Source organism: Lemur catta, chromosome 5 (genome assembly GCF_020740605.2).
Source record: "Lemur catta isolate mLemCat1 chromosome 5, mLemCat1.pri, whole genome shotgun sequence".
Classification (NCBI taxonomy): Eukaryota; Metazoa; Chordata; class Mammalia; order Primates; family Lemuridae; genus Lemur; species Lemur catta.
The window spans coordinates 69,719,793-69,733,483 of NC_059132.1; the positions used below are offsets into that span (position 1 = coordinate 69,719,793).

General features: G+C 34.0%; 1 protein-coding gene across 3 annotated transcripts in view; it reads right to left on the reverse strand.

Moving 5' to 3' along the window:
- The window catches only part of ANAPC10 (anaphase promoting complex subunit 10), a 60,388-nt gene that overhangs the window by 38,439 nt on the left and 8,258 nt on the right, over positions 1–13,691 (reverse strand). For 2 of the 3 annotated variants that reach the window (XR_006735364.1, XM_045552071.1), the window contains exon 4: positions 10,702–10,822. The exons of the other annotated variant lie outside the window; for it this stretch is intronic. Coding sequence is in view for 1 of the 2 variants with exons in the window: in XM_045552071.1 (XP_045408027.1) it covers positions 10,702–10,822 (121 nt within the window). In the remaining variant the exon portion in view is untranslated. The remainder of the gene's footprint in view (positions 1–10,701; positions 10,823–13,691) is intronic. 3 annotated transcript variants of the gene reach the window in all.

Consider the following 13,691-nt stretch of genomic DNA (forward strand, 5'->3'; position numbering starts at 1 on the left):
TAAACATTAGATTAAAAGTATTTCAAAAGGTCCAAATATCATTTAAAGTTTCTATTAACCTTTCAAAATCCTTATTTAATGTTAGCAAAATTTACAATAGAATACAAAACATCTTTAATACAAAAATCTAGAAATCTTATATGAAGATGTACATATTCCAAAATGCATCAAAAAGTTTTTAAATATATATACTCTAGGAAAAACTAGTACAACTAAGACTACTTGAGGCCTTGAACTTAGTAGGGGATGAGACTAGAAAGTAAAGGACAACAGTGACATCTAGTGGACATGCCAAATATATACCATGCATATCAAATCAAAACATTTTTATTGTTTCACATATCTCAAACTGCCTGTCAGCTCTATCTCCAAAAGGCTTCTTATGAGTGATCCAATGATTTGATAATAAGAAATCTTTAACTAACAAAGTATAAGAAGTAAATAAGTCATCAGAGCTCTAAACACTGATTAAATATATCAGATATATGACTAAAAGAAGGGCTATCAATAGACCCAACATGATTATCATAAGAAAAATAATTTAAAATATTCTGAATGAAAAAAGCACTAGAATGAATGGAGGAACTTACTAAGAAAATTAACAGCTGATCTACTTACAAATTTATTCAAGCATGAGAAGTACATATTTACCTGTATGGTCAGGCAAAATAAAAAAATGTACACAAAAAGAAAACTATCAAATTTACAACAATTTTTCAAAATTTCAAAAACTGAAATTAGTTCTCAAGAAAAGCCCTTTAAAAGTAAAGTAAGAAACTGTCTACAACAAGACCAGAAGTCATTTAAAGTGACAAACTTGAGTCTGGATATCAGTAAGACAGTGAAATAGGACTTTCTAGTGCTTGTCCCCCCTGCAGGGACATCAATTTGGACAAATATCCATATCTGCACAAAAAAATACCTTCACAAAAGCTAAGAAAACCAGGTGAGAGATTACAGCATCAGGGTGCAGCACAGAAATAAGAAAAGATGTATTCAAAAGGGTAAGAAGGATAGTTTTATATTACCCATGTCACCTGTCCCCCCCAACTCCAGGCAGCACAGTGTGGAGAGAGAAACCCTCCACTTGGGGGAAAGAGAGAGAAGTGAGTACTAGACTTTGCCTCAAACCCCAACATCAAACCCTACACAGTAAAACCCAGCACTGGGCAGGACACCACAGCTCCAGACTATAGGCCAATATCCAGGCCTCTCTCAACATGGGGTGAGGTCTCAACAGCTTCAGGCTCAAGGTTTGCCTGGCATGCTCAGGCTCAGGGTCTGCCCCACCGTCAGCCCAGTCCCTACACATTGAGGCTCTAAGCCCGCCCTGGAGACTAGTCTCCAGGCCCACCACAGGGCCAGATCAGTCTCGGCAGTCCTGGGCTCTGGACTGCCCCCAGCACTGAACTGGCCCCCAACAGATCCAGATCCCAGCACAAGGCTGGTCCACAAAACCCAGCTTTCCAGATCAGGCCCTGTGACCCCAGGCTCCAGGGCCACCACAGGTTCCAGCCCAGCCCAGGGCTATGTTGTTCCATAAAAGTCTAGGTTTAAGGTCCGCCCCAGCATCATGTTGGCAACCCTGGCTTCAGACACCAAACTGGCGCCTGCAGACAAAGGCTCCAGGCCTGCCCCCACACTGCAGTAGACGCAGGGTCCAGGCCCTTCCCAGTAGACCCCAGCACTGAGCTAGGGGTCACAAACTTAAACTCTAGGACCATCCCTGTGGACCCAGGTTCCAAGGCAGCCCTCACAGACCTAGTCTCTAGGTCAGCTCCTGTGAACGCAGGCTTCAGGCCAGCCCCTATAAAAACAGGCTCCATGCCACCACCACAGACCCAGTCAACAGGTCCACACCAGTGGATCCAGGCTCCAGGCCCAACCCTGCAAAGCCAGGCACCAGGCCTGCCCACCTGCTGACCTAGGCACCAAGCCAGTCTGCTAGGACTCCAATAGCAAGCCCACACACAAACCATGCCAGATGGCCTGCCCAGAATCTCTAAACATGCTGACTGATGAGGGGCTTTTCCAGGAAAAACTAGTCTGCAAAGACTAAAATAAGTACCTATTTCTTCAAATGCAAAGATAATAAGACATGGACATAAGACCAAAAACAATCAGAGAAACAGGACACCACCAAAGGAAGAAAATAAAGCAACAGTAATTGAACCTAAAGAAATGGAGATTTATAAACTGCCAGAGAATTCAAAATAATTGTTTTAAGGAAGCTTACCAAGCTTCAAGAAAATACAGAGAACAATTCAACAAAATTGGAAAAGCAATAAATGACTGACATGAGAAATTTAACAGAAAGATATTATTTTTAAAAATCAAATTCTGGAGATGAAAATATAGTAAATGAAAATTTTAAAAATGGAACAGAGAGTATAAACAGCAGAATTGATCAAGCAGAAGAAAGAATCTGTGAACTCAAAAACAGGTTACTGGAAAATATACAGTCAGAGGAGAAAAACAATATAAAAAAATGAAGAAAGCTTACAAGATTCATGAGACAGCATCAGAAGAACAAATATTAGGAGTTTAAGAAGGAGAAGAGAGACACAAAAGGGTAGAAGGCTTATTTAAAGAAGTAGTAGCAAACAACTTCCCAAATCTGGAAAAAAAATAATAGCCAGGTACAGAAATGTCAAATAACTCTAGTCAGATTCAATTCAAACAAGATGACAGCAAGACATATTATAATCAACCTGTGAAAAATCAAAGACAAAGAAAGGATCCTGAAAGCAGCAAGAGAAAAGAAGAAAATCACATATGAAGGAATTCCAATAAGGCTAGCAGCAGATTTCTCAGGAGAGAGTGGGATGACATATTCCATGTACTGAAGGAAGAAAACTCCTAACAAAGAATAATGTACAAGACAAAGCTGTCCTCCAGAAATAAAGGAGAGAGACACTCCCAGACAAACAAAACCTGATGGACTTCATCATCAACAGACCTGTCTTAACAAGAAATGCTAAAGGAAGTTCAAGCTGAAAGATAAGTACACTAGTTAGTAATACTAAAACACATGAAAATATAAAACTCATTGGTAAAGTACACAATCAAATACAGAACACTTTAATACTGGTGTGTAAATTACTTATATGTTTAGCATGAAGAAGCATTAAAAATAATAATAGCTTCAATAATTTGTTAAGGGATATACTATAGTCATACTGTGCATAACTGTTCAGTAAATGACGAACTGCATATATAACACCGGTCCCATAGATTATAATGAAGCTGAAAAATCACCTAGGGATGCTGTTGCCACTATAACGTCATAAACACAACACATTACTCGTGTTTGTGGTGATGCTGGTGTAAACAAACCTACTACACTATTAGTTGTAAAAAAGTATAGCACATATAAATATGTACAGTAGATAATACTTGATAATAATGTCTGTTATTATATCCTATATTAGGTATTATTTTCTACTTTTTATTATTTTAGAATGTACTCCTTCTACTTACAAAAAAACAAAAGTTAACAGTAAAATAGCCTAGGGCAGGTCCTTCAGGAGGTATTCCAGGAGATTTTGTTTTCATAGGAGATGACAGTTCCATGAGCATTACTGCCCTTGAAGACTTTCCAGTGGGACAAGATGTGGGGGTGGAAGACAGTGATAGGGATGATCCTGACCCTGTGTAGACCTGGGCTAATGTGTACATTTGTGTCTTAGTTTTCAACAAAAAAGTTGAAAAAGTAAAATAACAAAATAAAAAATTTAAAAATGAAAAAAATTATAGAGTAAGGATATAAAAAAAGAAAACATTTTTGTACAGCTGTATAATGTGTTTGTGTTTTAAGCTAAGTGTTATTACAAAAGAGTCAAAGTTTTAAAAAGTTATAAAGGTTATAAAGTAAAAAAGTTACAGTAAGCTACGGTCAATTCATTATTGAAGAAACAAAAATATTTTTATAAATTTATTGTAGCCTAAGTGTACAGTGTTTATAAAGTCAACAGTAGTGTACAGTAATGTTCTGGATCTTCACATTTATTCACCACTCACTCACTGACTCACCCAGAGCAACTTCCAGTCCTGTAAGCTCTATTCACGGTAAGTGCCATATATAGGTGTATCATTTATTATCTTTTATACTCTATTTTTACTGTACATTTTCCATGTTTAGATATAAAAATACTTACTATTATGTTACAATTACCTACTGTATTTAGTACAGTAACATGCTTTACAGGTTTGTAGCCCAAGAGCAATAGGCTATCTTACATAGCTAGGTGTGTAACAGGCTATACTAGGTTAATGTAAGTACACTCTGTGATGTTCACACAATGACAAAATTGCCTACAATGTATTCCTCAAAATGTATCCCCTTCATTAAGTGACACATGATTGTATATAAAAACATATAAATTGTGACATCAAAAACATAAAATGGGAAGTGTGGAATAAAACTGTAGAGTTTTTAGCCTATTCTAACTATAAGATTTTTTATGTAAGGCTCTTGCTAAACACAAAGCAAAAACCTACAGAAGATACACAAAAGATAAAAAGTAAGGAATCACATACATTTAGAGAAAATCACCTAATCACAAAGTAAGATAGCGAGAGAAAGAAAGGAACAAAGGATCTACAAAACAAATCAGAATATAATTAACAAAATGGCAGTAGTCTTTATCTTGAATGTAAATGAATTAAATTCTCCCATCAAAGGATATAGAGAGGTTGAATGGATAAACAACACCCAACTATATGCTTCCCACAAAAGACCCACTTCACCTTCAAAAACACACATAGACTGAAAGTGAAGGAATAGAAAAAGTTATTCCATACAAATGGAAACCAAAGGAAAGCAGGGGTAGCTACACTTATATCCGATAAAATAAACATTAGGTCAGAAACTGTAAAAAAAAAAAAGACAAAGAAGGTCATTATATAATGATAAAGGGGTAAATTCATCAAGAGGGTATAATAATTGTAAATATATATGCATCCAACATCGAAGTATCTAAATACTTAAATTAAATATTAAATGAACTGAAAGGAGAGATAGACTACAATACAATAATAGTAGAGGTGAGGGGGAAAGGGATGAAAAATTACCTATTGGGTACAATATATAGTTTTTGGGTGATGGGTACACCAAAAGCTCAGACTTCACCACTATGTAATATATACATGTAATGGAATTCAAATTGTACCCCATAAATCTATTGAAATAAAAAAAATAGGAGGGAACTCTAATACCATACATCAGCAATGGACAGAGCATTGAGAAAGAAAATCAGTAAGGAAATATCAGACTTAAACTATAGTTTACTAAATGGATCAAACAGACATACATAGAACAATCCATGCAACAGCAGCAGAACACACATTCTTCTTAAGCACATACAGAACATTCTACAGAAAAAAAACCACATGTTAAGTCACAAATTTAAAAAGATATAAATCATATCAAATATCTTTTCTGACCACAATAGTATAAAACTGGAAATCAATAATAGAAAAGAATTTCAGAAAATTCACAAATCATGTGTAAACATGCTCCCAAACAACCAATGAGTCAAACAAGAAATTAAAAAGGAAATTTAAAAATATCTTGAGACAAACAGAAGGAAATATAACATCCCAAAATTTATGGGGCACATCCAAAGATGGAAGAGTGAAGTGTATAATAATAAATACCTACATCAAAAAAGAAGAAAGATCTCAGATAAACAACCTAATGATACACTTCAAGGAGCCAGAAAAAGAAGAATAAACTAGGCCCAAAGTCAGCAGTAATAAAGGAAGGAAGGTATTAATAAGATCAGAGCAGAAATAAATGAAATAGAAACTGGAAAAACAATAGAAAAGATCACTGAAACTAAGAGTTGTTTTTTTGAAATGATAAACAAAATTGTCAAATTTTTAGGAAGACTAAGAAAAGAAAGAGAGAAGACTCAAATAAAATCAGAAATGAAAGAGGAAACATTGCAACTGATACCACAGAAATATGAAAGATCATAAGAGACTATTACAAACAATTATACAATAATAAATTAGATAACCTAGAAGAAATGGATAAATCCCTAGACACATACAAACTACCAAGACTGAATCATAAAGAAATGTAAAATCTGAACAAACCAATAAAGACTAAGGAGAGTGAAACAGTAACAAAAAGTCTCCATTCAAAGAGAAGCCCAGGACCTGATGGCTTTACTGATGAATTCTACCAAATATTTAAAGAAGAACTAACACCAATCCTTCTCAAACTATTCCCAAAAACTGAAGAAGAAATACTTCCAAACACAACTTAAGAGGAAAGCATTACCCTTTTACCAAAGCCAAACAAGGACACTACAGGTAAAGAAAATTACAGGCCAATATTCCTGATGAACATAGATCCAAAAATCCTCAACAAAATACAAAATACAAATTACATTCAACAGCACATTAAAAGGATCATTCACCATAATCAAGGAGAAGTTATCCTAGGGATGCAAGGATGGTTCAACATGTACAAATCATAGTTAATAGAATAAAGGACAAAAACCATATGATCATCTCAATAGATGCAGAAAAAGCATTTGACAAAATCCATTTCCCTTCATGATCAAAACTCTCTACAAATTAGGTATAGAATAAATGTACCTCAATACAGTATAGGCCATGTATGATAAACCCACAGTGAACATCATTCTCAATGGTGACAAGTTGAAAGTTTTTCCTCTAATATCAGGAACAAGACAAGGATGCCCACTCTTGCCATTTCTATTCAACATAGTATTGGACGTCCTAGCCAGAATAATTAGGCAAGAGAAAGAAATAAAGGGCATTCAAATTGGAAAGGAATAAAGTTAAATTGACCCTGTTTGCAGACAACATGATCTTACGTAGAGAAAACTCCAAAGATGTCACTGAAAAGCTGTTAGAATAAACAAATTCAGTAAAGTTGCAGGATACAAAATCAACATAAAAAAAAATCAATAGTGGACAGGCACAGTGGCTCAGGCCTGTAATCCTAGTGCTCTGGGTGGCTGAGGCAGGACGACTGCTTGAGCTCAGGAATTCGAGATCAGCCTGAGTAAGAGCAACACCATGTCTCTACTGAAAATAGAAAAATTAGCCTGGCATTGTAGTGTGCACCTGTAGTCCCAGCTACTCGGGAAGCTGTGGCAGAAGGATGACTTGAGCCCAGGAGTTTGAGGTTGCTGTGAGCTAGGCCAATGCCGCGGCACTCTACTCAGGGCAACAGAGTGAGACTCTGTCTCAAAAAACAAAACAAATCAATAGCATTTCTATACACTAACAATGAAGTATCTGAAAAAGAAATCAAGAAAACAATTCAATTTATAACAGCTACAAAAAATGCTTAGTGATAAATTTAACCAAGGAGGTTACCTGTATGCTGTACAATGAAAACTATAAAACATTGATGAAAGAAATTTAAGAAGACACAAATAGAAAACTATCTCATGTCTACAAAGTAGAAGAATTAATGTTATTAAAATGTCCATACTACTCAGAGTGAGCTACAGATGCAATGCAATCCCTACCAAAATTCCAATGACATTTTTCACAGAAATAAAAAAAGAATCCTAAAAGTCATATGGAACCACAAAAGATCCCAAATAACCAAAGTAATCCTGACTAAAATGAACAAAGCTAGAGACATTATCTGACTTCAAAATACACTGTACTAGGAAGCTATAGTAATTAAAACAGCATGGTACTGGCATAAAAACATAGACCAATGAAACTGAATAGAAAGCCCAGAAATAAATCCATACGTTTATGGTCAATTGATTTTCAACAAAGGTGCCAAGAATGCACAATGGGGAAAGAACAGTCTCTTCAATAAATTGTGAAGAGAAAATTGGACATTTACAAGCAGAAGAATGAAAATTAATCCTTATCTCACATCATATAAAAAATCAACTCTAAAAGATTAGAGACTTAAACATAAGACCTTAGACTATAAAACCACTAGAAGAAAACATAGGGGAAAAGCTTCTTGACATTGGTCTGGGCAATGATTTTTTGGATATGACCCCAAAAGCACAAGCAATAAAAGTAAAAATAAACAAGTGGGGCTACATCAACCTAAAAAGCTTCTGCACAGCAAAGGAAAAAATCAAAAGTGAAGAAAGAACCTACAGAATGAGTGAAAATATGTGCAAACCATGCATATGATAAGTGGTTAATATCCAAAATATATAAAGAAGTAATACAACTCAAGAGCAAAAAAAACAAATAATCTGATTTTACAATGGGCAAAGGACTTGAATAGACATTTCTCAAAAGAAAACACATAAATGGCCAACAGGTATATTAAAAACTGCTCAGTAACACTAATTATCAGGGAACTGCAAATTATAATAAAACCACAGTGATACCACTTCACACTTGTTAGGATGATTATCATCAAAAAGACAAAAGACAACAAGTGTTGGTGAGAATGTGGAGAATGGGAATACTCTGCACACTACTAGTGAGAATATAAACTAGTACAACTACTATGGAAAACAGTATGAAGGGTCCTCAAAAAATTAAAAATGGAACTACCGTATGATCCAGCAGTCTCACTACTGGGTACATAAAAGAAATGACATCAGTGCATCAAAGAGCTATCTGTACTCTCATGTTCATTGTAGCATTATTCACAACAGCCAGGATATGGAAATCAACCTAAGTGCCCACCAATGAATGAATGGATAATGAAAATATTCAGCCTTAAAAAGAGGAAATCCTGTCATTTGCAACAACATGGATGAACCTGGAGGGCATTATGTTAAATGAAATAAGCCAGGCACAGACAGACAAATATCACATGTTCTTACTTATATATGGAATCTAAAAAAGTTGTCTCATAGAAGAAGGAATAGAATGATGATTTCTAGGGGCTGTGGCAGGGGCAGAGACTGGTGACATTTTGGCCAAAGGATACAAAATTTCAGTTAGATAAGAAAAATAAGTTCAAGAGGTCTATTGAATATAGTGATTATATTACTACCTATGTATTATATTCTTGAGATAGCTAAGAGAGTGGATTTGGAGTGTTCTCACAACATAAAAGTTGTATGTGAGGGAATGCATATGTTAATTAGCTTAATTTAGCCATTCCACAATGTATGCAGATTTCAAAACATCATGTTGTACATGAAAAATAAAATTTTCATTTGTCAATTTAAGAATAAATAATTATTTTTAAAGTGACAAATATTTAAAAGAAGGACAAAATAACAAAAATACCTGTGTACAATGTCCTTACCTATTCTTATTTGTCAATACATAGGCAAATTATACAAGAGAACAACACTGTATTTTATGAGAAAACGATGAAAGTATATGTGATTTTTTATTAAGTATTTTATTATTTACTTAGATAAGAAATATTAATGTAGAGACCTGGTTTTAATATAAACACTAAGACAAATAAGAGTCCAGGTCACAAATCAAATGGAGGTCTTTCCAAGACCACAAATTCTTCCCAAGTTCTGAAACCCACCATATTTTAATGATTATTTGGGTTCAATGATTTTCTAAAATTAAAAAAAAATGCTAAAAGCCAAACCTTCAATTATACAGTTCAAAATCATTGAAAACATCTCTGAAATATAAATATGTGGGGCTAGTAAAATTTAAGTCACAAAAGTATGGTCCCAATAGCTTCAAAAAGTTGCATACATGATAAATTGTAGTCTATTCAAACAATGGAATACAACTCAGGGATAAAAAAGAATGAAATACTGATGCATGCAACATGGATGAATCTCAAAAAGCAACAGGCTGAGTGAAAGAAGCCTTACATAAAAGGTACATGCTGTATGATTCCATTTACATGACATGGTAGAACAGACAAAACTGACATATGATAAAAAAATAAATAAAATCAGAACAGTAGTTACCACAGAGGGTAGGGTAGAGATGAAGACTGACTAGGAACAGATATATGGGAATTTTCTGGGGTGACAGACATATGTTCTATATCTTAGTAGGACTTGGGCTTATACAAATATGTATGCCTTTGTCAATACTCACCAAATAACATATAATACTTAAGATTTATACAAAATTGTTCATAAATTTTATCTTAAAAATGAACATTGCTGGGTACAGTAACTCACGCCTATAATCCTAGCTACTAGGAAGGCTGAGGTGGGAGGATTACTTGGGGCCAGGAGTTTGAGACCAGCCTGGGCAATATAGCAAGAGCCCACCTCAAGAAAAGAAAGAAAGAAAGAAGGAAGGGAAGAAAGGAAAGAAAGAAAACAAAGGAAAGAAAGGAAAGAAAGAAAACAAAAGAAAGGAAAGAAAGAAAACTATAAATTTTTTAAAAAGAGCATTAAGTAAATATTGATAACTCTACTAATATATTATGCCAAAGTATTTGGGATGAAATGTACAGATGCCTATGACTTATTTTAAAATGCACAAAAAAATTAGATGGACAGATTGTAATAAAGGAAATATAGCAAAAAATTAACTGAAGAATCTAGGTAAGTATATTCATTTTGTGTATGTCTGAAAATTTCCGTAATAAAATATTGAGAAAAAAAAAAGAAGACAATTACAATTCAAAAGAAAATAAAAAATATTTTACAGAAACATGTTTTCTTAATATTAACAATTTTTCTTTTATATATCACCATTTTAATCTGTCTAATCTAATGTCAACTGTGTCTATTTTCTAAAGAGCAAGAGTTAAAGGATGATATATTTTAAAAAATTTGAAAGACATACCCGTATTTCTTGAAGGTTGTGAAAATTATTTCCTACTCTGACTGAGATCTTGCTTGGAGTATAGCTTTCATCAGATTTATAGTCTGCATAAATACATAATGTCTTCACTGTTGTTTTTCTTCTAAAAGCAACAAAGTAAAAACAACATACACTTCATCATCTGGAAAGATTATTTCCAAAGCTTCTTGCCTTCTGATTTTAAAAGACATAGTTTGCCATAACAAGTATTTAAATCAACAATTTTCATTTTCTTTAATTTCAGCAACGAAAATGAAAAACATGTAAAAATGTAGATACAGGTATATTTTACTTATATATACATGTCTTATGTAGAACGTAGTCAAGAACCAGATGTGACCAAAGATGGTACAGTTAATCCAAATTAGGTATATTACTGAGCAAACAAGCATTAAGAATTTCTATCCTCTTCATTTGTATTTTAGACAAAGAAATTATCCAAACAAGCCTGGCTTTACTAGTTAATTGATTTCCTATATTAATGCTTGAAAATAACTAGCTAACTGAGAAACTGAGCCCAGCAAAGAAAAAAAATCTTTTTAAAAATAGAAAGCATAACCTATTACTTAATGCAAGAAATAAAAGTTTGCTCTTGTTTTTTAAATATACATAATCTAGGGAAATAAGCAAAGAAAATATAATCAAAAATTAACCTCAGAAAAATGCAAGTGGCCAAAAAACATGAAAAGATGTTCAATTTCTAATAATCAAATTAAAAATAAATCACATGGAGGTAGTATTTTTATCATCATATTGGAAAATACTAAAATGACTGATTATACCCACATTTAATTAGAAAAAAGGTGTCTTCACAGCCAGTTAGTAGTACACAATCTTTGACCCACTAATTCAACTTCTAAGAATGCATTAAAAGATAATAACACAACTACTCAAAAATGGATGTAGAAAAATATTATCTTGTAATTAAATTACTAAAAAATTATAAGCAACCTAAATATCTATAGCAATAGGGAATTGGTGAAATAAATTATAAGATATCCATTTTATGAAATACGACACAACTATTTAAAATTGATCACATATTGTAGAAAACAAAAAATTTTAAAAAGGGATATAAACCTATATTTATATATACAAAAAGACCTAGATGGAATCATACAAAAATGTTAAAAGTGACTATTTTGGTGAGGTAGAACTATGGGAGATCTTTATTTTCTTCTTTATGATATCTACATTTTCTGGATAATTTTTCAGAATGAGCATATGCTATTTGGCCATCAGGGAAAAAAAAACTAGGCAATTTAAAAAACTGACCCAAAAAACCCCATTTAGAAGTCTATTTAAATATGCTTTAAAAGGTAAGTTCTAGTATAAACTGGCACTAACTTAACAACAATGAGCTCCTTAAAACAGAAGTAGTCTGTGTCAAAAGTCAGCCTATAAAAACAGCAGGGGATCTTTAGCTCTTAGTGAGAGGACTAAACTTCTATAGCTGATGCTATTCATCAGAAAGGAATGAGGAAAGTTAAGGACTTTTCTTCAGATCAAGACGTAAAACACTAAACATCCAGGATCTGCTGACAGAATAAATACCATTACTGGGTATTCAAAAGAGGCCAAAGATATCAAACTGACATCTTTCTCTTTCTACTAGGCCAGGAAGGAGACAGGAAAGGAAGCAAAGAAAGAAGGGTAAATTTTGAAGGGCGTACTAAAGGCCTTTTTCCTTGAAGAGCCATGCAAGAAGCAAAAGGTCTTTTCAACTATGGAGAGATCAAAGATCACGAAGATTACTCTCAAGGATTTTTTTTTAAACAAAAGCAGACCTAAAAGATCATGTTTTTTGTTCAGAATAATTTTATTTCTAAATTATGAAATTCAAGATAACTTAGTCACTGGAACCTACAAGATAACCAGGATGAGGTTAGAAAGAGAAAAATAGTAATTATGCTTATGATAATAAAAATAACGGCAGCAAATAGCAAGTGAATACTTTGTGTCTGACCCAGAAGTAATGCTTTATATGGATTACCTCATTTATTCTTCAACCTTGTGACATAGGATCTGTTATTGGCTCCATTTTACTGATTAAAAACACTAACACTCAGGTTAATAATTGGCTTAAGGTCAATAAGCTAGTGGGTAGGCGCAGTCAAGAGCTCAAAAGCGTGTCTGTGTGCCTCACATGATCTTAACCACCACGGCCTTCCTTTTAATTAAGCTTGTTCAACAGTCATTGAAACCAGCTTAGAGTGATATGTTTTGCAAAGGGGCCATATATGTAAAGCTACCCCCAAATGCAGAAGGAGCCAAGAAACCAAAGAATGAGGCAGACAAATCCAGTCTGTTGGTTTAGGGTGTTTTATTGGGGAACTTAACGGAGAGAATCATGGGCTTGGGTGGCCGCAGACAGGTAGATCTCTGCCCTATTACCCCCAAGACCCAGGACTTATATACTATAGGGAAAGGGTATACGTGCGTCACAGAGAATGCATAGGAATTTGTTTAAGGGCAGTGTTTATACTAAGTACATATTCATGATAACTGACCTAAGGGCAGGATTTATATGCTCTAAGATGAGGAACAACAGATAAACTGGAAATCTTAGAGGCATTCCCAGGACTGGGGTTTATCAGAAGTCAACATGGAGGATTAGCATACAAGATGGATACTGAAGAAATGTTCCAGATTAACAGAGTGTAGAGAAATGACTACTAAATTCAACCTGTGATTCAACTTTATTGGAACAACTAATACAACCTAAATGATAAGGTAGAGTTAAACAGTAATAATGTACCGATGTTAATTTCCTAAGGGTATATTCTGGTTATGTACAAGAACATCTTTGTTTACAGGAATGAAACACTAAAGTATTCCAGAGGGAAGAGGCATCATATTGATACCTTACTCTGAAATAATTCAGAAAAAAAAAAAGTTGTACTGTACTTGCAACTTTTCTATGGTGTGAGATTATTTCAAAATTTTTAATGAATTTCCCTTTTTCTAAAACA